The sequence below is a fragment of the Geotrypetes seraphini genome, chromosome 2 (assembly GCF_902459505.1).
Source record: "Geotrypetes seraphini chromosome 2, aGeoSer1.1, whole genome shotgun sequence".
Taxonomy (NCBI): Eukaryota; Metazoa; Chordata; class Amphibia; order Gymnophiona; family Dermophiidae; genus Geotrypetes; species Geotrypetes seraphini.
Window position 1 is genome coordinate 70,084,109 of NC_047085.1, and position 25,222 is coordinate 70,109,330.

A 25,222-nucleotide genomic window follows, 5' to 3' on the forward strand; every position below is an offset into this window, starting at 1 on the left:
AATCATTCACGGTTTGCTCCGACCGCCTCTTCCTGCACTAAGTCAGGCCTTATCCAATCAGGAGCTGCTTTGACACACAGCTTCTGATTGGATAAGGCCCGACTTAGTGCAGGACGAGGCGGTCAGAGCGTACCGCGAATGATTTCCTGCACTCGCGGCGCTCCAGCTGCTCTCTTGCCTCTCCCATTGCCCTGTCCTTGTCGGCGTTTTGCGGTCGGAAAATACTGCGAATGACCTGGACCGCAAACCGCCGACCGCGAACGACCAGGGGAACACTGTATTCCTTTCCCAAGAGCAGAGAAGTTTCCCTGCAAAACCAAGCTGTGAAACAGAGAATCAACCCAGAATGTGGCGGGGCTACACTGGGGAAACTGCAAGCATGTAAGCCTTCAGACGTGCAGCAGAAGGGAAATAAAGTAACCCCAACTGTGGCTGGAAGAAAGATTCTAGCCCAGCCCACAGCTCCACGCTGGACAATCCCTCCACAGAGACAGAGAGGCAGCTCTTTGCCACCCAGAGAAGGACAAACAGAAATTCCCCAAGCAGCTAAGTACCGGGACCTTGCAGATTTGTAAGGGAAAGGCAAAGTTATGCTACAGAGAGGAAAGGGGAAGCTTGGCCAGCCAGCTCTTCTAACTACCCTGAAGGAGGAGTGGAATGGGAAAATGTATACTTCCCCTTTCCGAATCCATGGTTTCAGCATCCACAGATTCAGTTATTCACAATTTTAAAACAAAAAAAAAACAAACACATTTTAATTTTTCGGGCTATTTTAAGTCCTGTAAATCCCCCCCTTAAGCCTTATCTGGAGGTCTAGCAGGTTTTCAGGGCAGGAGTGATCTTTCCCCGCTCCTGCCCCGTGCAGATTGCTCATAGGAAATGACTGCCTTGAGCTCCCGTCGAAGGTGGGGGGAAAGATGGGCAAACAAGGGGAAGAGGTTGAGTGGCACTTGAGCTTTATTATGTGCCGTCAAGAGAATGTGGGAAAGCAGCAGCAGTGGTGAGGAGGTGAGGGGGCAGGCTACTCAATGGAATTGGGGTGGAGGGAGAAGGGAGGCAGGATACTCAATGGAGTTGGGGTGGAAGGAAAGAGAGAGGGGGGCAGGATACTCAGAATTGGAATGGAGGGAGGGAGAGGGGCAGATGGTGGAAGTGGAGTAAAGGGAGAGAGAAGAGGGCAGACATTGGATGTCAGTAGGGAGGGGAGAGAGGGGGAGCAGATCCTGAATGGAAGTAAAGAAAGAGGGCACATACTGGATAGAAGGAGAGGATAAAGAAAGAAGGGCACATGATGGATGGGGGGAAGAGATATAGTTAGTGAGGTACTGGAGGGGGTGAAGGAAAGGGGTGGTAAGCTGTAGGTAGACTTACTGAAAAAGGAACTTGAGGATTGGATAATAAGAAAGAATTTAGATGGAAGCAGAAAATAAATTGAGAAGGAAGACCAGGAAAGGGAAGATACCAGATCGAGGGGGATAATTATCTTCTTTTCCATTATTTGTTTTATTTTTATTTGTTAATTTGTAAAGTTATTTGTTATTTCTCTTTTCTCAAATATACATCTGCTGTCTTTATATTTTGTACACTATTAGGGGACATGCATGTACTGTTTCTGTGGTGTTGCATTGTATGCAGAGTCCGGCTTCTTGGTGGTTCAGCTTAACTTTTGTCTACATATTTCTATTTTTAGTTTGTGATTATAAAAAGGATGGAGTCGGTCCAGAGGAAGACTACTAAAATGGTATGTGGCCTTCATCATAAGGCATATGGGGATAGACTTAAAGATCTCGATCTGCATACTTTGGAGGAAAGGCAGGAGAGGGGAGATATGATAGAGACATTTTAAATACCTACGTAATGTAAATGTGCATGAGTCAAGTCACTTTCATTTGAAAGAAAACTCTGCAATGAGAGGGCATAGGATGAAGTTAAGAGATGATAATCTCCGAAGTAATCTAAGGAAATACTTTTTAACAGAAAGGGTGGTAAATGCATGGAACAGTCTCCCAGAAGAGGTGGTGGAGACAGAGACTGTGTCTGAATTCAAAAGGGCCTGGGATAAGCACAAGGGTTCTCTTGGAGAGAGAAAGAGATAATGGTTACTGCAGATAGGCAGACTAGATAGGCCATTTGGCCTTTATCTGCCATCATGTTTCTATGTTTCCTTTCTTCTGCTGGTTATGTATCTCTCTATGCAGCCTAGCATCCTTCTGGATGCTAACCTTTCTTTCCTTGAAAGGCATTCCATTTATTACCACCCTCTGACAACCATCAGTCAACCAGTTTCTAATCAAATTCATTACTTTAGATCCTAACTTCAGCCCAGTTTGAATCTCCTAGGAATTACTCTATATGGTAAAGGTCTGTCTTTGTTTTGGAATATGTGCATTACAGATCTTGATCCATGTGCTTGATCCAATTCTCTGATCACCCCATCAAAGAAATCATTAGATTTGGCATGATTTTCTTTTGATAAAACCATGTTGCCCTAGAATTTGTAACCCACAGGATTCCTCCCCCCCTCCCCCCAATATTCAGCCAGCAGCAGTCAGCATTTTTTTAAAATGTTGATCGTTGCCGGCTGAATTATCCTCTGATCTTCAGTGCTGGGCCATGTCCGGGAACTGGCACTGAATACTAGGGGATAATTCTTGGCAGCCTGGCCACCTGGAGCTTATGTAGCCTTGGCTGAATATCAGGCAAGGACTGCATAACTTGTTTAAAAAACAAACAAACCAGCTCCTGATCCCCTCCCAACCATACCCCTTCTTTTCCTCCCCCTCTCTGCTTGAAGCTAAATCTTTCCCTAGAAGGACCATCGCCCTCCTCCCCCAGTGGTGCCATTTTTGTGGGGGCGTAGCACCTCTCTACCCCCATGCTACACTCACACCCTCCCTTCCCCGCTCCTGTACCTCTTTAAAATCTTCACCAGCACGAAGAACTATTCTAACCTGTTGCTCATGCAGGCCTGGCTCCCTCTGAAATCACTTCTGGGTCGCAGGGTCAGAGGAAAAGCCAGTGCGAGCAGGAGGAGGAAGAGAAGCTACTCACGCTGGCAAAGATTTAGAGGTAGGGGATGGGAAGGGACGGTGCTACTGTGGTATGGGGGCACAGAAGGCACAGGGGGTGGAGGGTGCAGGAGCGCCACCACCCAGGGCACCCCCCTCGCTATGCTACTGCTCCCCCCCCCCCCCAGCTGTCCTGGTAAGCTTCACCAGGCTAAAAGGTTATGACCATGGTTTCAGTTTCGGAAGAAACCAATCGTATATTTTCAGTGGAAGCCCAGAATTTGTGCTTTATCCTGTTTGTCTCTAACTTCTCTGAACAGGAGTTGTGTTTTCCCACTACCCAACTGAATATGCCTCCCTTGGGCCTATCTTACAATCCCTGGTGGTCTAGTGGGTGTAGTCAGGGCAAGAGTGGTCCCCAGTTGCTCCTGACTCTGCTCTCAAAATGGTTGCCATGACCTCATCTGGGCATCGACATGGCAGATGAGGTTCAACATGAATAAGTGTAAAGTGATGTATGTCGGTAACAAAAATCTCATGCATGAATACAGGATGTCCAGGGCGGTACTTGGAGAGACCTCCCAGGAAAGGGACTTGGGAGTTCTGATCGACAAGTCGATGAAGCTGTCCATGCAATGTGCGGTGGCAGCAAAAATGGCAAACAGAATGCTAGGAATGATAAAGAAGGGGATCACGAACAGATCAGAGAAAGTTATCATGCCGCTGTACCGGGCCATGGTGCGCCCTCACGTGGAGTACTGCGTCCAGCACTGGTCGCCGTACATGAAGGACAGGGTACTACTCGAAAAGGTCCAGAGAAGAGCGACTAAGATGGTTAAGGGGTTGGAGAAGCTGCCATACAGCAAAAGATTAGAGAAACTGGGCCTCTTCTCCCTCAAACAGAGGAGATTGAGAGGGACATGATTGAAACATTGAAGGTACTGAAGGGAATAGACTTAGTAGATAAGGACAGGTTGTTCACCCTCTCCAAGGTAGGGAGAATGAGAGGACACTCTCTAAAGTTGAAAGGGGATAGATTCCATACAAACGTAAGGAAATTCTTCTTCACCCAGAGAGTGGTAGAAAGCTGGAACGCTCTTCCGGAGGCTGTTATAGGGGAAAACATCCTCCAGGGATTCAAGACAAAGTTAGACAAGTTCCTGCTGAACAAGAACGTGCGCTGTTAGTGCTAGTCTCGGTTAGGGTGCTGGTCTTTGACCAGAGGGCTGCCGCATGAGCGGACTGCTGGTCATGATGGACCACTGGTATGACCCAGCAGTGGCAATTCTTATGTTGTTATGTTCTCTAATGGCAATGTGTCTTTTTATTCCGGATTGTACATCAGGCTGGTATAATACCCATGGTGTAGTCCAATATCTGGACTCTTTTACCCTATTTTAGTAAGAATCTACATCATGTTTTCCCATTAACTAAATATAAAACAGGAAATATCTCAGTGCTGTTTTCTTACAAGGGTTCTGTTTCAGAGGACGTGTAACTACATCTGCATTGACTTGAGAACCTAAGCATGCCAGACTTGAGAAGTATTTGTTAAAATGGCTCTCCCAGTTGTCAGCCTGTGCTTGTAGTTCCTGTGAATAATCTCCCGTGGGTTTAGCAGAGGGCTGCCCACAGTAAATTCTGACAATCCCAATGGGCCTCATTAATTCTCATTCACACAACCAAGCAGCAGTTTTCAATTTTGTTTTCAGCTGAAACCACGTGGTAAATTTCAGATTCAGTTTCAGTTTCAGACAAGAGGTTAGATGGTTTCGATAGCAGTTTAAGTCGGCCTCTAATGACGCTCCAAATAGCAACATCAGAAAGCCCTATGGATGCAGCATGGAGGTAGTGGAGATAAAAACAGTATGAGAAGTCAAGAAAGCATGGAATTTTTAATTTTAAAGATATGAGGGGACATGAGTGTATGACAATGCTTTCCAAGCCCACTCTGGTGACCCCACAGCCAGTCAGATTTTCAAGATATCCACAATTGGCAGGAATATAGGTACATTATCCATTTTCAAGCCATATTAATTATGGATGTTCTGCAAACCCAACTGCAGTCATCAGGAAAGGCTTGCTCTGTGGCACTGCATCAGGCCTGAAACATGGCAGACTAGAATAGATGAACCTTAGGCTTCCACAGCTGGTGTCGGGATCATTGTGGCAGTCTGGATTGTGCCATATCCAGGTAAGTGAGTGAAATGATAGATGAATCTTGTCTGCCATCATAATCATTGTTCCCTTTCAACATCATTCTCCTCCTCATTTAGCCCAGGCTGCTTTCCAGCCCCTTATCTACAGCCCAGTCTGCCTCTGGACCTTATTCTCCATGCATAAAGTTCAGCCCAGTGGTCTTCAGGCTCCCTGACTCTCAATAGTTCATGCACACTCTCCCCCACCCTTTCCAGGCATTTTCTGCTGGTGCCACCTTTAGAACAGTTGTTTGCTTCTCAACATTACAGGGTTTCAGTGAATTTGAGGCATATAGTAAGTTAACTCCTGCACCCTTATTGCCTTGGTAATCAGAACACTATGAGAGTTCAGGCACCAGAATACAGCATAACATTTTTTTTTGGGGGGGGGGGGGACGGGGACGAGGAGGTAACAGCAAGTCTCCAGAGAAAGTAGGGGGGGGGGGAGGTCAACAAACCAGCCCGTAGGGGTGCAGAAAGATGCAGGGGATAGGTCCGGGGGATGCAGACACCCACTGCAGTCTCATTTTCATAAGTCAGTAGTGGTTGGAAAACAGAGCTGGGGGAGAGTTGGGCTTGATGGTGGTATTTGAGTTTGATTTTAGGGAGGCAACTGGAGAAGGGGAAGCCATAATAAGGGAGAAATGGGCTAGAAAGGAGTGACTATGTATTGAGCGTGAAAGACTTTCAGTTATTCAAGTCACCGGCATTATTGACCTGCCTTCTACTAGTAGACCACTACCCTGATGTCTGGCAAAAGTGGTCCCCGCTTGATAAAATAGTAAACATTATTGTCGCTACACTCCAACTCGTTCCTCCACCTCCTCCCTGCAATATCAGGTGAGCTCAAATGCCTACTCCATTTTTGGCGAAGCAAAGGCGAGGGCTGCGGAGTCCCCTAGGTCGGAGGCTCCGCCCCATTCGGGAGGGTAGTACAGCCCGGTCTGTGCCTGAGGAGAGCCGCGCGCGCAGTCTGCACGGGCGGGGCGGGGCTTGCAGCGCAGCACCTACACGGAGCCTGAGGAGGGGTGAGGTGGGGCGGAGCTTGATGAGCAGAGCCTGAGGAGGGGTGAGGTAAGGCGGGCCGGGCCGAGCGGGGCGGGGCTTGCTGAGCAGCGCCTACACAGAGCTTGAGGCGGGGCGGGGCTTGCTGAGCAGCGCCTACACAGAGCCTGAGGAGGGGTGAGGTGGGCCGTCAGCGGTGATGCTGGAGGTGTTGTAAGTCTAGGCGACTGTTTTGGCGGTGATCCGAATAGCGGTTGCATGCTGGAGCTGACCCGGTCACACTTGTTGATCTCATTGCTGTCCTTCAATGTCTGCCCATTAACTGAGAAATCATACAGTGATCTGAGCCATTTACACGAAATAATGTTAAAAAAAAAAATACATGAGCAAAGCCCTGCCGAGCTTTTAGGCATGCACTGTTTGATCCTTTCTGTGACACCTGAACTTCTGAATATTAATTCCCCCCACACCCATATGCTTCTGTGCAGAGAAGTTGAATTCATTTTCCCATACACATACCCAACTTTGACTTTTTCAAAGATGACGAATAGAAACCTGAGGAGTAAAATGTGGTGCTACATCACTGCAGGTAGGCTCTTGCTGGCTGCTTGTACCTGTTTGGCTCTATGCCACAGAGGGTGTGGACTGGAGTGCCTGTATGTGTCAGAGGGACAGGCTGTCCCATCCTCCAGCACAGGGAAGTGATTTCATCCTGCAGCAGGAGACAACCAAGCTGTGGTCACCACTCCTCCCTGCGGTGCAGGCTCATGGCACCTTCTGATGTGCCCTGTTGTTCCCCTTGGGAACCTTGTGCAAACTGATGTCTTCTTCCCTGGGGGTATAGTTGTACCAAATCTGCGGATAACTGGCAGCACAGCAAGGAAAGAGATGGGTTTGCTGCTGGAGAATGAGACATACAGCTCCACCTCTGGCTTGAAAGATGAGGATAAGGTAAGCAAGCTCTTGGTTTGTTCTCTCTAGGGTAAGAGGGAGAAAGCAGCAGAAGGGCGTTCCACTTGAATGTCTGTGTGCATAGTGTACGTGCATACACACCTCTGTTTGCTGAGCTTAATTATGAGAATGGTAACCAGATCCTCATCTACAGTTGCCAGGTACATTCATTGCTGCTTGTGAGATGTTTTCAGAATTGTCATTTCCCTTTCTCATGTCTTGTGGTCCACGGCAGTATTTAAGTCTGTATGTAGTAAGGTTATCAGATTTTTGGAGGGTACATCTATCACCCTTGATACTACAGGGCTTGATTCTCTGGTGAGTGAGCAGATTTTAGGAGGTCCGTGGACAGGTATGGCCTGTAAAATATTTTAGCTGTCCAGTGTCAAAATATGTAATTTTTTTGTCAAAGGTTTTAATTATTGGGTCTGACATAGCTTCAGCAGACCTTGAAGGTGAAGAAAAGTAAACAAATTACATGTAAATAGGACTAAAGCACACTCGGGTACATTTACAAAGGTGCACTCCCAAGCCACCCATTCTGTTACTATGGGCACCTTGGCATTACCTTTGTGAGCTAAATCCAAATTGTGGTTCTTCTGAGTCCAGTTTATAGAGATACTTGGCATGATGAAACTACTGTATAAAAATATTTATTAAATAATACCATGGAATACAAATTTATACCATGTAGGAATGGAAAGGCAATAATAAAACCCCCGATAAAACAATATTTTGTGTGATTATGGTATACTTTATGTATCTATGGCTACTGTGTAACCTTGTAAGCAGCAGCAGCTTTGAGAATTGTAGATTATCAATATTTAATGTAATTATTGATAACAAGTGACCTGAAAGCTGATCCCTCCCCCACCCCTTTTTTTTGTTTTAATTAAACCATAATATAAGTTTCTACTGCTATGAATGTTGGATCATTTAGCACCCCGGGCCGTGGTAGAAACCTCTATCTTGGCATAGTAAAAGAGGACCTTTATGAGGTCCCTGCCATTGTAAATTAACTATGGCCCCTTTTTCACAAAGTTGCGGTAGAGGTTTCTACAGTGGGACGGGAAGGTAAATGCTCCGATGCTCATAGAATTCAAGTTTATTTAAATTTGATATAGCGCTTATAAATTACTAAGCAGTGTACATGATTATAAAATAAAATTATAACAAGACAGACTAACACGTATATAGGGAAAAAGGGGAGAGAAGTGCAATATTCAGTAGGAAAGAGAATCATCAAAAGGAAAACACAAAAGGGAAGGTGTTAAAATCTTGTCAGATAGTACATAAGAGTTGCCATACTGGGACAGACCACAAGTCCATCAAGCCCAGTATCCTGTTTCCAACAATGGCCAACCCAGGTCCCAAACACCTAGCTAGATCCCAAGTAGCAAAACAGTCTTAATTCCCCCCCCCCCAACTACAGCATCTTATTAACCCTGTATTGACCAAAGTCTATCCTGCCAGTGTTTGCTGTAACACGTATCCCCTCTTGACGAAGGAAACGAAACCCAGGTTGAGGGGTTACAGCACACTCATCTCTAGTGGAGTAGTTTGAATGGCGAGGACAAATCCTGGTATTGTCACAGTCATTGGGGACCTGCCAACCGTTTGACAGAGTGAAAAACTCACAAGCACACTCAGATAAGTTTATGTTATTTCACTTTATTTAGTATATCACATAATACACACGGTGGCATATTATATACTTTAAGGCGGCCGGGACAGTGAAATACTATGATGGTCCCAGAGGCAATACCGATTTGGTTTATCTTTTAATCATCACGGTTGCGGGTCTGAGTATTTCACACAATTATATAAATTCTTTATTGATTTATTAAATTAGATACTGTGATTTGAATATGCACCTGAATTAATATCTCAGTGTATAAATTGAATAGCCCTCATTTTTTGTGAAAATGATCTTAAGTGGCCAAACAGGTTGAAAAGGTGATGGCAAAGCTAGAAGGATGCTAGGGTACATAGGGAGAGTTATGGCCAGTAGGAAAATGGAGGTATTGATAAAGGCCAAATGGCCCATCTAGTCTGGCCAGCCACAATAACCATTATCTCTTTCCCTCTCTAAGAGATCCCACGTGCCTATCCCTCGCCTTCTTGAATTCAGACACAGTCTCTGTTTCCACCATGTCTTCCAGGACTCTTCCACGCATCTACCACCTTTTCTGAAAAAAAAAAAAAAAAAAGAGTTTCCTTAGATTACTCCTGAGCCTATCACTTGTTAAGGTCATCCTATGCCCCTCTCATTCCAGAGCTTCCTTTTAAATTAAAGAGACTCGACTCATGCACATTTAAGCCACGTAGGTATTTAAACAAATCTCAAAAATCACTGAAATGTTATCAGCCAGTGGTGGAAGCACCTGTTAGAACCACACATTTAAATAAAAAAGGTGGAGAAAAAGTCTCAAGATATATAATAATAGCACAGCAATCCACAAGGATTTCTAGCCACTGCATTGGTAAAACAAAACAAAACTCCACTTTGGCAGAATGCAGTTTTTTAAACAGAAACAAAATACACGATTGTGCACAGGAAAAAAAGAAAAGCAAAAGCAATTTAGCTCAATCCGCTGGTCCTTCATAGGTTAGCTGTTAATACACTTTCTTCAAAACACTCGTGGTCAGCAAAATTATCTCCAACAAGGGCCTTGTTTTGCCGTGAGTGGATGCGTCGGGGAGCTGGTCACAAATCAGTACTTCATACTATTTCTCCAACTCTGTGTACTAACGGCACCAAGACGAGCCTGGAGTTATAATGGCTACAGCATCTCCCATACCAGAAATGTCACTTCCGGAATGCTGATGTCATCCACTTCATACTCAAAAAAACCCCCTTTATTAACAAAAAGGTTAAATACTAATCCTAAGTCTAAAAAAAGGCCCACCATTCAATTCGGTGCTTTAAATCTCTAGGCCAAATTGTGTCACAATAAAAAATCCACCGCTGCTCATGCTGGTATAGCAAACATTTAACATTACCTCTGCACCTCATTGCCTCGAGAAGAAAAATTCCTTTGAAGAATTCATGTGCGGTGTATTGGAACACATACCAACTTCACCATGCACCATTTTAGTAACCTTCCTCTGGACCGATTCCATCCTTTTTATATCTTTTTGAATTGTACACAGTATTTTAAATGAGGTCTCACTAGAGTCTTTTACAGGGGTATCAATACCTCCATTTTCCTACTGGCTATACCACTCCCTATTCAACCTAGCATCCTTCTAACTTTCGCTGTCACCTTTTTAACCTGTTTGGCCACCTTAAGATCATCACATACAGTTGCACCCAAGTCCCACTCTTCGTTGTGCACATAGTTCTTCACCCCCTAAAGCAGTGGTGTCAAACTCGCGGCCCACCAGGTAGTATTTTGAAGCCCTAGGTATGTTTGTTATAATCACAAAAGTAAACTAAAACAGTTTCTTGATCATATGTCTCTTTAGCTATAAATTATAATATTATTATTATTATTATTATTATTATTAAGACTTAGCCAAAAGGAAAGAATTATAAACTATAAAGAGTTTTACCTCATGCAAAATTGTCATTTCTTTAATAAGATATTAACTATTTTTTCTCCCAAGTACCTACAAATCCAAAACGTGGCCCTGTAAGGGGTTTAAGTTTGAGACCACTGTTCTAAAGTGTACTGTTCCTTCAGCTTTTTGCAGCCCAAATGCATGATCTTGTATTTCTTAGCATTAAATTTTAGCTGCCAAATTTCACACCATTCTTCAAGCTTTGCCAGGTCTTTCTTCATGTTGTTCACACCATTCGGGGTGTCTATTGCAGATTTTGGAATCCGCAAAGAGACAAATCTTACCTGACAGCCCTTCAGCAATATCACTTTTAAAAATGTTAAACTAAACTAAAACTTAGATTTATAGACCGGGTCATCTTCATATAATAAAGCTTGACTTTGTTTACTACAATTAAAAAGATATGGAAAAGGCCATAAATGTGCAATTTAGAGAATAACCATGTTTTTAACTGTTTACAAAAAAGTTGAAATGAACCTAAATCTCTTAACCTTAATGGAATATCATTCCATATTTCTGTTAGTTTGAAAGAATAGGATTTCCTTAATTTAAAAAGAACAGAACCTTGAGGACAGAGTACGGTACTGGAGTTCAAGAAAGGATTGGACAATTTCCTGCTGGTAAAATGTTTAAAGGGGTATAGATAGATGGCTACTGCACAGGTCCTGGACCTGTTGGGCCGCCGCGTGAGCGGACTGCTGGGCACGATGGACCTCGGGTCTGACCCAGTGGAGGCATTGCTTATGTTCTTATGTTCACACCATTGATAACATCCCTTTCCTCTGAGCGATCTCCATTAACCACTATCCTCTGTTGCCTTCTACTCAACCAGTTCTTGACCTAGTCCATCACTTTGGGGGCCCATCCTGAGGGCACCTAGTTTATTAGACGTCTGTGTGGAACACTGTCAAAGGCTTTGCTAAAATCTAAGAACAAAAGAATAGCCTTACTGGGTCAGACTAAAGGTCCAGCAAGCCCAGTAGCCCATTCTCATGGTGGCCAATCCAGGTCACTAGTACCTGGCCAAAACCCAAAGAGTAGCAACCTCAAAAAAGTAGCTTAATATACCGGCGCCTACCACAAAGATGCCTAGCAATGCCTAAGCACACCTAGGCATCGCTAAGCTTGATTCCATAAGCGGCGCCTAGCGGTTGATTGACAACCTCGCTGATCGACATCTGCAAGTTAGGTGGTGTTGGGTGCCTTTTATAGAATCAGGCCCTATGTTTGTTTATTGCATTTTATGATGTTTGTGTTTGAAATTGTGGATGTAAATGTTTTGTACATTGTTTAGATTTAAGTGATTCATAAATTTTTAAAATAAATAAGTATGATTCTATAAACTGCACCTAACTTAGAAGCATTGTATAGAATCATTCTATGCACTGATATTTTCTGCGCCAATTTTTTAGAATATGGCCCTTAGTGCTTACTGCAGCTTAGTAAACTGGAGGAATGGCCTAGTGGTTAGACCAGCTACCTCAGCACCCTGCGGTTGTGAGTTCAGTTCCCACTACAACTCCTTCTGACTCTGGGCAAATCACTTAACACTTCATTGCCCCAAGTACAAATTAAGTACCTGCCTAAAATATGTAAATCACTTTGTAACCACATAGAAAAAGCGGTATATCAATTCCTTCCCCTAAATCCTTTTAAAAAAAAAACCTTAAATAAACTAGGAATCATTTTCTATTATCAACATATATCCTTTCTGAAGTAAAAATTTTCTTTAAACTCCATATTTTAGTCTGCTCATAATTTTCTTTAAAGTCCGTATTTTAGTCTGTTCATACCCCACCATTATGTGAATCATATTGTACAATTTAGCCAGATATGCAACTTGATATAATTCAAGTAACTTTTGAATACACACAGATAACTTGTTTTGAATATTGGTCTGCTAAATCACTGAGATGAAAATTTGTGGTTATTTAATATTAAACTGAGACATTTACAATTTGCTGTTACCTGGTGTTTGTATTTTCTACTTATGTAGCACTGTACGATTTTCTGCTGTCTTTCTATATTAATTATTCCTTTTTTTGACAGAATAACCTCTGGGGAGTTCTATTGGCAATCCTAGGAAACTTTCTCATTAGTATCTCTCTGAATTTACAGGTAATTACTAAATCACTAACTTCAAATTTCTGATTGTAATATTGTATTTGTGATGCAGTAGAGATAAAGTGATACAGTATAATTTCAGGGAGGGGGATTAGTACACACCAGTCTTTGTATTATGAATCATTGATTGTTTGGACTTACCATTAAGGGGGAAGCTATCAAGATAGGGTAAAAGTCTGACTTTGTATCATACAAAATCCAATATAAAAGGTAACAAAAACTAATGCCACAGCTATATTTCAATTGTTACCAAGTTAGGCAGTGGAATCAACCTACAGAGTATCTAGCAGTCACAAACGTGGAGAAAAAAGCTTCAAACTTAAGTAGCAGCATAAATACAGAAACTTCTAGCTGCCTTTTTAGTCTTATCACAGGAATTAAAAAAACAAACAAACTCCACAGAGAACTTGCTCCAGTACATATCTCAAAAAGGTCCAAACCACTGTCTGTGCACAGGAAAGTTAGAAAAACACTTATCTTTAGCTAGAGAATCAAAGACTTAATTCATATTCCCCAATTGTTCACAAAATCTTCAGGTCTTTAAATCTTCAAACACGCCAGTAGCTCGAGAAGTTTCACTGTTCCAGGAAAAGAATTCATAATCCTGACAAGGATCCTTGCTTTGCCTGATAAGCTGGCTGCGTCAAGGGAAGTCCTTCAAATCCGTGCACTGTTAGCTCTCAACATGGCAAGCCCTAAAAAGAACACCGAGGGAACGATTTCCAGAACGCCATCACAGTCAAAAGTTCCCCGTTTCCGGAGGAATTATTTCCAGGGCACCCTCATAATTAAAAATTCCCAAAATGCATTATGTTTTAAGGCAATCCCCAAATGCATCATACCTTAGAAAAATGCAAACCATTCCACTTTTTAATTGAAGCCCTGTAGCCATATTGTATTCAAAGAAAAAATCGATTTCCTAATTTACTGAGAGAGTCACCAAACAGTGGAAATTGCGTCAGAGAAGAAGCTTCCTCCCACACACAAGCAACTACAGGCAGGCTTCGCCGGCTTCAGTTTCTTTTCTAAAGCGCCGCGAAAGTAAGGGGGAGGGAGGGAGATAGATTTGGCCGGAGGTAGGGAGGGGGCCGCGCACGATTGGTGACCGCACGCCTTCCCTCCCTTAACTGCAGGGATAAGGCCATTCACCGCTCCATGGGGCGATGGATGGCCTTGTCCCCGTGCCCGCAGTGAGCACTTCCCCCCCCCCATCCCCCATTTTAGCAGGTTACCTGCGGCTAGCCGTGGGTAACTGCCACCGTGTCATTCTCTAAATTCAAGCCCCAAGTCAGCTGGATTAGAAAAGAAAGCCAAAGCAACCTGTTAGGGACCATGCTATTGGAGGGCATTTCTATAAGTGTGGCTATAAAAATCATACTGCAACACTGGAAGGATGATTCTAGGATGGAATGCATAACTTGGTGGAACACAGTTTGTTAACTTCCAGGTATGAGAGTCTTGCTGCTGAGAGATTTAATGCTCTAAAAAATTTACAAAAATTTGGGAGCCATTGGAGTCTTATAGCCATGCGCCTATTAAACCATAACGATTTGTTTGATTAAAGTGTACATCCATACTGTCCTTTTTGATATATTTATGAAAGTATTAATGATCATTAATAATTTTAAATGTTAATCTACTGTTTATTGATTGTGTGTTTGTTTTTTATCTTTTGTCCATACATATGATCTATATAATATTATATTGTATTGTATTTACATATGTATGATTTCTTCTTTAAATACTAATAAAAATGATTGAAATTTATTTATTTATTTTTAATAAATCTTTATTGATTTTCAAGTGGTAACAGTGCATTAATTTAAATACACTTTACTACATGAAATAACAAAGGGCTCCTTTTATGAAGCCGCACTAGCGGTTTTAGCGCACGCACCGGATTAGCGCGTGTGCCAACCGAAAATCTACCGCCTGCTCAAAAGGAGGCGGTAGCGGCTAGCGCACGCTATTCCACGTGTGAAGACCCTAGCGCAGCATTGTAAAAGGAGCCCAAAATGTGAGTCCATCATTCATGTTCTTAATTACATTCTAGAAATATGTTCATCTCCGCCTTGCATGCCGAGCAGATCAAAGGACCTATATCAAAAGTAAGCTGTGGTGGTGTGGAATTGTCTTGATGGGGATTGGTGAGCTGGGGAACTTTGCAGCCTATGGATTTGCACCAGTTATACTCATTGCTCCATTAGGATGTACATCTGTCATAGGTGAGACTTTTTAAAAAATATTTTATCTGGTACTGTGGTCCCAAGTATTATTATTTTATTTATTTATTTAATTTATTTTAAGCATTTCTATACCATTTGCAGCTAAACGGTTAACAGACTATACATACATAATCTTAAGACATAATAAAATAAACATACAAATAAGCCTTAAAATTCATAGCTAAAAAAATACTAAAATGAATTTGCATAGAAACAGAGCTTAAGAACAACATAATCAAAATTAATGGTATATCATAGACACAGATTAATAATATAACTGTAGATCATGTGGGAAGCAGAAACCCAAGGTACAACTATACGATGGGAGGGATGTTATTGAATGAGAGTACCCAAGAAAGGGACTTGGGGGTAATGGTGGACATGACAATGAAGCCGACGGCACAGTGCGCAGCGGCCGCTAAGAAAGCAAATAGAATGCTAGGTATAATCAAGAAGGGTATTACAACCAGGACAAAAGAAGTTATCCTGCCGTTGTATCGGGCGATGGTGCGCCCGCATCTGGAATACTGCGTCCAATATTGGTCGCCATACCTTAAGAAGGATATGGCGTTACTCGAGAGGGTTCAGAGGAGAGCAACACGTCTGATAAAAGGGATGGAAAACCTTTCATACGCTGAGAGATTGGAGAAACTGGGTCTCTTTTTCCTGGAGAAGAGGAGACTTAGAGGGGATATGATAGAGACTTATAAGATCATGAAGGGCATAGAGAGAGTAGAGGGACAGATTCTTTAAACTTTCAAAAAATAAAAGAACAAGAGGGCACTCAGAAAAGTTGAAAGGGGACAGATTCAAAACGAATGCTAGGAAGTTCTTCTTTACCCAACGAATGGTGGACAACTGGAATGCGCTTCCAGAGGGCATAATAGGGCAGAGTACAGTACTGGGGTTTAAGAAAGGATTGGACAATTTCCTGCTGGAAAAGGGGATAGAAGGGTATAAATAGAGGATTTCTGCAGGTCCTGGACCTGTTGGGCCGCCGCGTGAGCGGACTTCTGGGAATGATGGACCTCAGGTCTGACCCAGCAGAGGCATTGCTTATGTTCTTATGTTATCATAAACAGTTCATCAGGTTTGCCAAAAAAAGGTATGTCTAAAAGAAAGCATCGGCAAATAACTGTAATTTTCTAAAACATACCTCTCTCACAACAAATCCGTAGTTGTCCTACCAGAGAGTTCCAAATCTTAACTCCTGTCTTTTTGCTAGTATCAGCTAGCCTTGGATTCACAGTCGCCTCTTCAGCAAGGCCAAATTCTCAGAATGCAAAGTTCGTTTTTGGAATACAACTAGATATGTTATTTTTAAATCAATTCTGGAATATTTCCGTACAAAAATTGATGACAGATCATTAAGGGCTCCTTTTACTAAGCTGCGCTAGCGGTTTTAGCACGTGCGCTAGACGCTAATGCCTAGTTTTTCCCTGTAGCGCCGGGGTTAGCGCGCGCTAATCTGTAGCGCGCGCTAAAAACTCTACCGCAGCTTAGTAAAAGGAGCCCTAAAACTTTGTACTGTATTCTGAAGGCGACTGGTAGCCAATGCAATTTTTGGAGATGATTTGTTCATAGTTTGATGAATACTCTCTCCTAACTAGAATGCCCCTTAGTGCAATTCTGTAAGGTGTACATACCTTTTATAGAATCCTGCTTAGCACTTGTGTGCGTCACTTACATTAGACTACATTGCATTACAGTACATTTATAGACCGCAAAACCTTCCAGATGGATGGGGTTTACATAAGCAAAACAGCGAGTTACAGAATTTGTGACTTAGGGCTCCTTTTACAAAGGTGCGCTAGCGTTTTTAGCGCGCGCTACCTGAAAAACTACTGCCGTCTCAAGAGGAGGCAGTAGCGGCATTTTAGCGCATGCTATTCCGCAGGTTAAGGCCCTAACGCACCTTTGTAAAAGGAGCCCTTAATCATTAATTTCCCAAAAATCTTACAAACAAAGATGTTTTCAATAGTTTTGGGAAGTGCAGATAGGAGCCTGAGGTAGCAAACAAGATGCGTAACTCGGAATCCTGACTGGCTGCCTGGAATGCAATCGTTCGATGTAAAAATTTCTTGTGTAGGCAGCCACGCGCTGAATGAAATACAAACATCGAAGTAATCCGCAGCGGACGTTCTACTTTAAAGAGCGTTAATTTGATCCAGCAAATAACTGGGAGCTGGACCGCGTAAGGCTTTATAACGTAAAGTCCCAAATTTAAATAACACCCTGGCCTCAAAAGACAACTTGCAGCTCTCTATAATAGGGAGTAACATGATCCGACTTTCTCAAATTAAAGATTGGACATACAGGCACATCCATTTAAGCCAGCTAAAACCATATTCAGGCATATCCTATCACACGAGCCAAGCGGTGGCGTCTCGTGAGCGGTACCGGGTAGGTCACTTCCTCCTGGCTCAGACTGTTCCTGGAGCCGGATGATTGGATATTTCAGCTGTGGAGTGCTGTGCAGAGTAAGAAATGTGATAACTACCTGTTTGCTCGTGGACTTTAAAAAGGGATCTGTACCTGTAGTTTATGTTGCCCTATTTCTGTTCAGATATGCATATGGAATCAGGTTCGGCTGAATGTATGTGGAATGTGAATATGTATTTCATCTGATTAAACAACAAGAGAAAAAGACTCCTGAGGCAGGCCGTTCTGGCCGAAACATGTACATGTCGAGTCGTTGAAATGTTTTATTGAAGAAATAAAGGACGTTTGTGAAATACATTTGAGTTCACCAGTCTCCTTTGGACCATTCCACTCCTTTTGCGGTTTGTGATTGTGGATTTGACTCTCCTGTGTTTGACCATATCCTATAACAATGCGCATAACTTTTAGGAACACCCACGATCCACCCCTGGCAATGCCCCTTTTCAAATTTGCACACTGCAACCAGTGTATTCTTTTTTATAGAATCACACTTTCTGAGCTGTGTGCAGCTTTCAATCGGGGCTCCTTTTACGAAGCCGTGTTAGCGGTTTAATGCGTGTAATAGCGCGCGCTAATTTGACGGCCGCGCTAGACGCTACCGTCTCCTCTTGAGCAGGCAGTAGTTTTCCGGCTAGTGCGGGGATTAGCGCGTGCTGAAAATGTGCGTGCGATAAAGCCGCTAACGCAGCTTCGTAAAAGGAGCCCTTAGCGTCAAATAGCATCAATTACAAGGTGTTAATTGCCAGTTGGTGCTGAATAGGCCAGTTAATCAACTAGATTGTGCGCGTACATCGGCTACGCACACTGATGTGCGCATACAACCACAGCTGCCATATACAGAAGTTGGGGATCTATGCTTTATACTTGTATGTCAGTAACTTTAATAAAATTAATTTCAAGTAAAAATTTTATCTGAAGCCAATGTACAAACTTGTGAATCAGTTTTGTAAATGGGGCTTCATGTGAAGAAACATACAAAATGCCCTAAAACCGTGGCCCCCCAACCTTTTTGACACCAAGGGCCGCTTTTATAGAATCAACGCTTCTTGTGTGTTCTCGTCTCTTCGTTGAGGCCAGTTCTTGGCTTCTGATTCAGTGTTTGGGTAGGTTTATATCATTTAAATTTCTTCACAATTCTACTGTTTAACGGTTCTACCTTCTGCATCTATCACTACCTCTCCTTTCTTCTTCCTTACAATGTAAATTGATCAATTGCTATCGTGTTAAAATGTTTATTTTTACTTTTTCCTCTATCACTTCATTTCACTTCACTATTACTTTCCAGGTACTTTAGTTAGATTATGAGCCTTCGGGACAGTAAGGGAATTTTTTAAGTACCTTTTTTATTTTATTTTTATTTATTATTTATAATCTTAATGTATAATTTTCTGTAAACCGCTTAGAACCTAACGGATGTAGCGGTATATAAGAAATAAATTACATTACATTACATTACATTACGATACGACTCCAGAAAAGAGGACGGATTGAGATATCTGAGTTTTTTACTTCCACTGTTTTCAATGGAAATAACTCCTGGATGTCTCTGTCCATCCTCCTTTTTCTGGAGCCATATGGTAACCCTAAGATTGAGTGCCGTGCTTAGGTATGCATATTATTAAATAGTATAATTTACATATGAGCTTGAAAAATATTGGCTTGAACAGTAACACCAGCTGTAGGGCTGGTATAAATGTCTGTGTCTGCTATTTTACATTGGCACACAAACACCAAAATGGAGTGGTAAAATTTTCACTTCAGAAGTCCGTTCACTGGGGGATGGTACACCGTCAATAGCGCACAGGATAATTGTGCCCTGACAATTGCGCTCCATCAAATGCGTGCGCTAACAAGTGTGCGCCTGAAGGAAGCGTGGTTTTGGGGGCAAAATTGTAAGTGTGTGTGTGTGTGGAGGGGGGGGGGTGCAGCAGCCTTGAAATTGAGACCGTGTTGGCATCCCCCGAACGAGAGCGCGATTGTAGTGGGGAGGGGGTGTCCCCATCACACCCCCCTGAGAGTGGAAGAGCCGGGCTTTGGGAGGAGAGCATGACTTAAGTGTACTGCGGAAGTTCCCCCCATGCCCCCTAAACGGGAGTACGTGAAGTTGTAAGTGTAGTGGGGGGTTCTCGCGCACAGACCGCAAACGGGAAGGCCTCAGAGTGGTCGGGAAGGCCTCAGAGTGGTCAGAACGGCAGCGCGCATTTGTCCTGCATGCTTTTGACGGGTCACCCTAGGGGTCAGCCCATCAACACACAGCCACACCCCAGAGTAGAACTAAGTACATTATATAAGATTGTTCATGAACCATAGCTCTCCTTCCCAAAAAGCCAAAAGAACAAATTCTAAAATAGATAAGTCAGACTCAACCACTAAAGAAAAAGAACAAGAAAAGAGATTTTAGAAATGGTTTGAATGTCAAAATTAATGACTTAGGGCTCCTTTTATGAAGCTGCGTTAGCGGTTTAAGGCGCGTAATAGCGCATGCTAAACTGCCGGCCGTGCTAGCCGCTACCGCCTCCTCTTGAGCAGGCGGTAGTTTTTCGGCTAGCGTGAGCGTTAGCGCGTGATAGAAAGTTGCGTGCGATAAAGCCGCTAATGCGGCTTCGTAAAAGGATCCCTTAGATTTGCTGCAAAGAATATTATGGGCCTAGCTTTTGTGTTTGAAAGATAACCCGCAAAATAAGAACAAAGTTGTATTGTATCAACTGCTGAGTAGCTCAAAAGAAACAAGAAAGCTAAGACATATTCAGTATCTTTAAATTTAATGATACTGAATATGTATACTGGGACTCGATTCAGTTGGAACAATTTTTACAACTTAATGAAGTTAGTGACATCATGCGAATTAATATTTGGAGTTTAAATGTTTTGATTTTTTTTTATCAAGGATTATATTGACTGTTTCGTTTAGCTTATCAGGATGTTCTCTTCCAATTATGTGGACTTGAGGAGTTAGTGATTTGTTTTTTGAAATATTTATGCTTTTGTTTGTATTTTTCCTTTCTTTATTATTATTTGTATAAATGATAATGATGAAAATTTTGATAGATTAAAAAAAAAAAAAAAAAGAAAGAAAGCTAAGACAGTGGAAGTGGATGACCCAGAAGTCAGATCAAAATGTGCATTTCTACCGACTGAACAAGAAGAAAAAGCATGAAAGTGATTTTGCTTCAGACCCTAGAGCAGACATGTCAAACTCTGGCCTGTGGGCCAAATCTGGCCCACGGTGTAATAAAATTTGGCCCATCAGACAGTTTTAAATTTGCACTTAAGCTGGTCCACCGGTACAAGCGCTGCATCAGCTGTAGATTCATGCGGCTTCCCGGTCTCACATTAAAGCAGCCTGCAGAGGATCTCTGGTCGGCTGTGGCGATCCCAGCAGGCTGCTGTAGCCTCAGCAACACGTTCCCTCTACCACGGTCCCGTACGTCAGAGGAGGGGCGGGACCACGGTAGAGGGAACTTGCTGCGGAGGCCGATGGTAGCTTGCTAGGATTGCTACAGCTGACTGACGATCCTCTGCAGGCTGCTTTAATGTGAGAGCGGGAATCCGGGATGGAGGGAGGGAAGGAAAAGAGGGCCAAATCTTGGGCCAAAAGGAAAGATGCCAGACCTCCAGGGGAGGGAAGGGAAACGGAAGGGAAGAAGAAAGAAGGAGACCCTGGCAAGTGAGTTTTCAGAAGACAACCAGAGCCTGGGACCACAACATGATTTGAATAATGACCAGACAACAAAAGATAGAAAAAATAATTTTATTTTCTGTTCTGTGATTTTGAAGTGTATATCCTGCCAGAGCTGGTGTTAGAGAGAGAGAAAGTCTTTATTTATTTATTTTTTTTTACATCACAGAGCCAGCGTGGAGTTGGAGAGGTTGTAACCCTATACTTCTACTAAGACTAAGGGGTCCTTTTATTAAGGTGCGCATTTAGCACACGCTAAATCGGTTAGCGTACCTTAATAAAAGGACCCCTAAGTATCATAATAAAAAATTTGGCCCCCAACTTAGCCTATGTTTTAGATTTTGGCCCCTTATGTGATTGAGTTTGACACCCCTGCCCTAGAGGTAGAGAATGACATGGGGATCCCCATGAGATCTCAATATCCCTGTCCTGTCCCCATGAGTTCTGTCCCTGTCCTATTCCTACATAAGCCTTGACCACTTATGATTTTAAAGTGTTCAAGGCTTGTGCAGATAGAACATAAGAATAGCCTTTCTGGGTCAGACCATCGGTCCATCTAGTCCAGTATCCCGTCTTCACAGAGGCCAATCCAAGTCACAAGTACCTGGCAAAAACCCAAATAGTAGCAGCATTCCATGCTACCATCCCATGTTTGACTCAACAGCAGACTATGGACATTTCCTTCAGGAATTTGCCCAAACCTTTTTTTAAAACCAGCTACATTAACTGCTCTTACCACATCCTCTGGCAACGCGTTCTACAGCTTAACTATTCTCGGAGTAAAAAAATATTTCCTCCTATTGGTTTTAAAAATAAAACTCTGTAATGTCATCATGTGTCCCCTAGTCTTTGTAAATCCTGATGCAGGAATGGGGCAGGGACAGAGCTCGCAGGGACAGGACTAGAGATATCCCCACGGGGATGGGGAAAATTTGTCCCCGTGTCATCAGGCATCTCTTTGCCCATCTCCCAGATGACACAAACCAGCTCCTCCTGAGCCACTCTTTGCATCTGCATCTTCTTCCCATGCCAACTTGTCCCGGTGCATTTTAGATTTTAGCTTTATCCAAAGCAAAGGTCAGTAAGCAATAATTCAGCAAGAGCTTTGCTGTACTCTGCCTTCAGCATGACACACAAGAAGTTAGCTGGCTTAGTCTTACCACTTGGATGCACAAATCACCTTGCTGTCAGAATTGTTCACAGAAGAGATATGGTTGACTGGATTCTGAATGAAAGACAAGGTAGCAGTGTTTGAGAAGAGGGGAAAAGAAATGAAAAAACACTGTTCTGTAAAAATGCCATCCTAAAGTCCTGGAAGTAATTTTTGAACCCTCCACATTAGTGTTGCCTGATTCAGGAAAAAATATTTGGATTTGATTCAGCCTATTGAATCGATTTTTCGATTCAATTTTCCTGCCCAATTGGGTGTTGTTTTTTTTTTTTTGTTTTTTTTTTCAAATATCCTGGTGGGTTTATTTTATAGCCTCTTCACCCACCCCACCCCCTTTGCCCTCTCCTACCCTCACTGGTGCTGTGGTGTAAACAAAATAAAAAAAACATAAAAGACTTTTCCTCTCTCTCTGTTAAATCCTAGCTAACGTTCGTGGTCTAATATCAGCTTTGGCAGGATACACATTTCAAATCTGACATATTATAATCACAAAACAGAATATAAAATTATTTTTCTACCTTTTGTTGTCTGGTCATTATTCAAATCATGTTGGTCCCAGGCTCTGCGACAAACGTGTTCTCATAACTCACTTGCCAGGGTCTCCTGCCCATTTGTCGTTTTCTTCTTTCTCTGTGCTAACCATCCATCTTCCATCTCTATCCTCCCTTTCCAATTTCCTTCCCTCCCCCGGAGGTCTGGCATCTTTCCTTTTTTTCATCTCCAGCCCCACAGCTGCAGCGATGGACAGATCCACCATCTCTCCTTTTCTCAACTACCCTTTCATCCAACATCTCTCTCTCTCCTTCCCCACCATCTCAGGGTCCACAATCTCTCCTTTTCTCATCCCAACTACCCTCATAACCAGTATCTGTATCTCCCTCCCTCCACACTATCCCTTGAGTCTAACTTCTCTCTCTTTCTTTTCCCTCCCTCCCTCCATCCCATTGTCCACCATCTCTCTCCTTCTGTTTTCATACCCATTATTTTTCCCTTTCCCCCACCCTCAGTCCAGCATATGCCTGTCTTTTTGGACCCCCCATTCCCTGCCTCCCTCCCTCAATGTACTTCTACTCCAGGGCCCCCCTCCCAAGGCCTGCATGTTCCCCCCCCTTATTGTAGCCTCTGATGTCAGGGATGTCAGCCTTCTAGGATCCTCTGCATGCTGTCCTAATTAGATGAAGGTGAGACCGGGAGGCCAGGGGGGAAGCCAGAGTATGCTATAAAGAGTGCCTACACACTGCAGCTATGACTGATCGTGCTGTCTCCATGCAAAGTGCAGAACATTCAGCGCTGCAGAGAGTGGTGGAAAACTGGAATGCTCTTCCGGAGTCTGTCATAGGGGAAAATACCTTCCAGGGATTCAAGACAAAGTTAAACAAGTTCTTGCTGAACAAGAACGTGTACTGGTAGGGCTAGTCTCAGTTAGGGTGCTGGTCTTTGATCAGAAGGCCGCCGCGTGAGCGGACTGCTGGGCATGATGGACCACTGGTCTGACCCAGCAGCAGCAATTCTTATGTTCTTATCCATAATGGATCTCTAATTGTCTGAGCCTTTGTTTGGCATGATGAAGTATATGGACTATCTGCCTGAGCCTGAATCTTCTGGCAGCACAGACTCTATGGCATGAACATCTAACAGCCTCTGAATTGTAGGTGTGAGCTTGCTTGCTTTCTCTGGTCACCTTGCTGGGGAGTCCACAAACCAGTCTACTAAGGACTGGGCGAATTCTAGCTTGTAACTGCTCTGAATGATGATCTCCAGTTCCCAGTGGTTTGACACGATCTGCACCCAGTCCTCTGCATAGACCGAAAGCTGTCCCCTTATCTTCAGGGGAACTGCTCTGGACCTGGCGTCATTGTGTTTTATTGGAGGTTGTAGCAGAAAGAGAACTGGAGGCTTGACTCCACCTAGAACCTGAGAAACTCTGTCTGGCTTCCTGGAAGGATCTCCAAGAGGAGGCTTTTCCTGATGAAAGCGCCTGGTGTCACGAAAATTAGACTGCTCAGAGCCTCTGGAGGTTCATGGTCTGCTGTCAGGTAGAGATTTTGGTGATCTGCCATGCTGGTTATGAGATCATCCTGTCCCTTGCCAAACAGGAAAACTAGGGACATCCCTCTCCTTCAGAATCACAGAGCTCTGGAATAACTTTTCTACCCCACTTCGGAATCTGGGCGCCCTCCAACTTTTCCGAAAACATCTGAAAACTTGGCTATTCTAAAAAATGTAATATGTCCTCCTCTTTGTTATACTAAGTCCCTCTAAACTTTCTCTATACTGTCCTGTAACCCTCATTGGAGTTTCTTCTCTACACCATTTCCTGTAAACCGTGCCGAGCTCTAGGATTGTAGAGATGATGCGGTATACAAACTTAAGGTTTAGTTTAGTTTAGTTCAGTTTAGCATTTGTCCTTTGAAAGGAAGTCTGCTAAAGGTAGCCTTGGAGGTAGAATCTCCTGCCCATTGCCTGATCCAGAGCATTCTGCGGGCTGAGATTGAATAAGCCAAAACTTTGCTCATGACTCTGATGATTTTGTAGATAGCATCGGCTATGTAATTCACTCCATCTAATAGGAGCTGGAGTAAAGACTTGCCTTCCTCCAGCTCAAGCCCCCACAACTTGGTATGATAGGCACATGTCACAAAGGAAGCTGCTGTAGCTGATTTGATTCCCAATGCCAGTGCTACGAATTGTCTTTTAAGAATCACATCCACTCTGCAATCCTGCCTATCTAATATAATAAAACGGTAAGCCGCGCATGCGCACTTCCTATGCGTGCGTCCGTTTTCCGTGAGCTGTAGCACACATAGGAAGTGCGCATGCGCGGCTTATGGTCTGGCCTCACAAGGCAAGACAAG

At 43.2% G+C, this 25,222-nt stretch overlaps 1 protein-coding gene across 3 annotated transcripts in view; it reads left to right on the forward strand.

Moving 5' to 3' along the window:
* The window catches only part of NIPAL2 (NIPA like domain containing 2), a 112,549-nt gene that overhangs the window by 4,007 nt on the left and 83,320 nt on the right, over positions 1 to 25,222 (forward strand). The window contains exons 3-5 of one of the 3 annotated variants that reach the window (XM_033934918.1): positions 1,691 to 1,741; positions 12,776 to 12,844; positions 14,904 to 15,075. In XM_033934918.1, coding sequence (XP_033790809.1) covers positions 1,691 to 1,741; positions 12,776 to 12,844; positions 14,904 to 15,075 — 292 coding nt within the window. Of the gene's footprint in view, positions 1 to 1,690; positions 1,742 to 6,374; positions 7,163 to 12,775; positions 12,845 to 14,903; positions 15,076 to 25,222 lie in introns of those variants that run through there. The other 2 variants (XM_033934917.1, XM_033934919.1) reach the window with 2 other exon arrangements.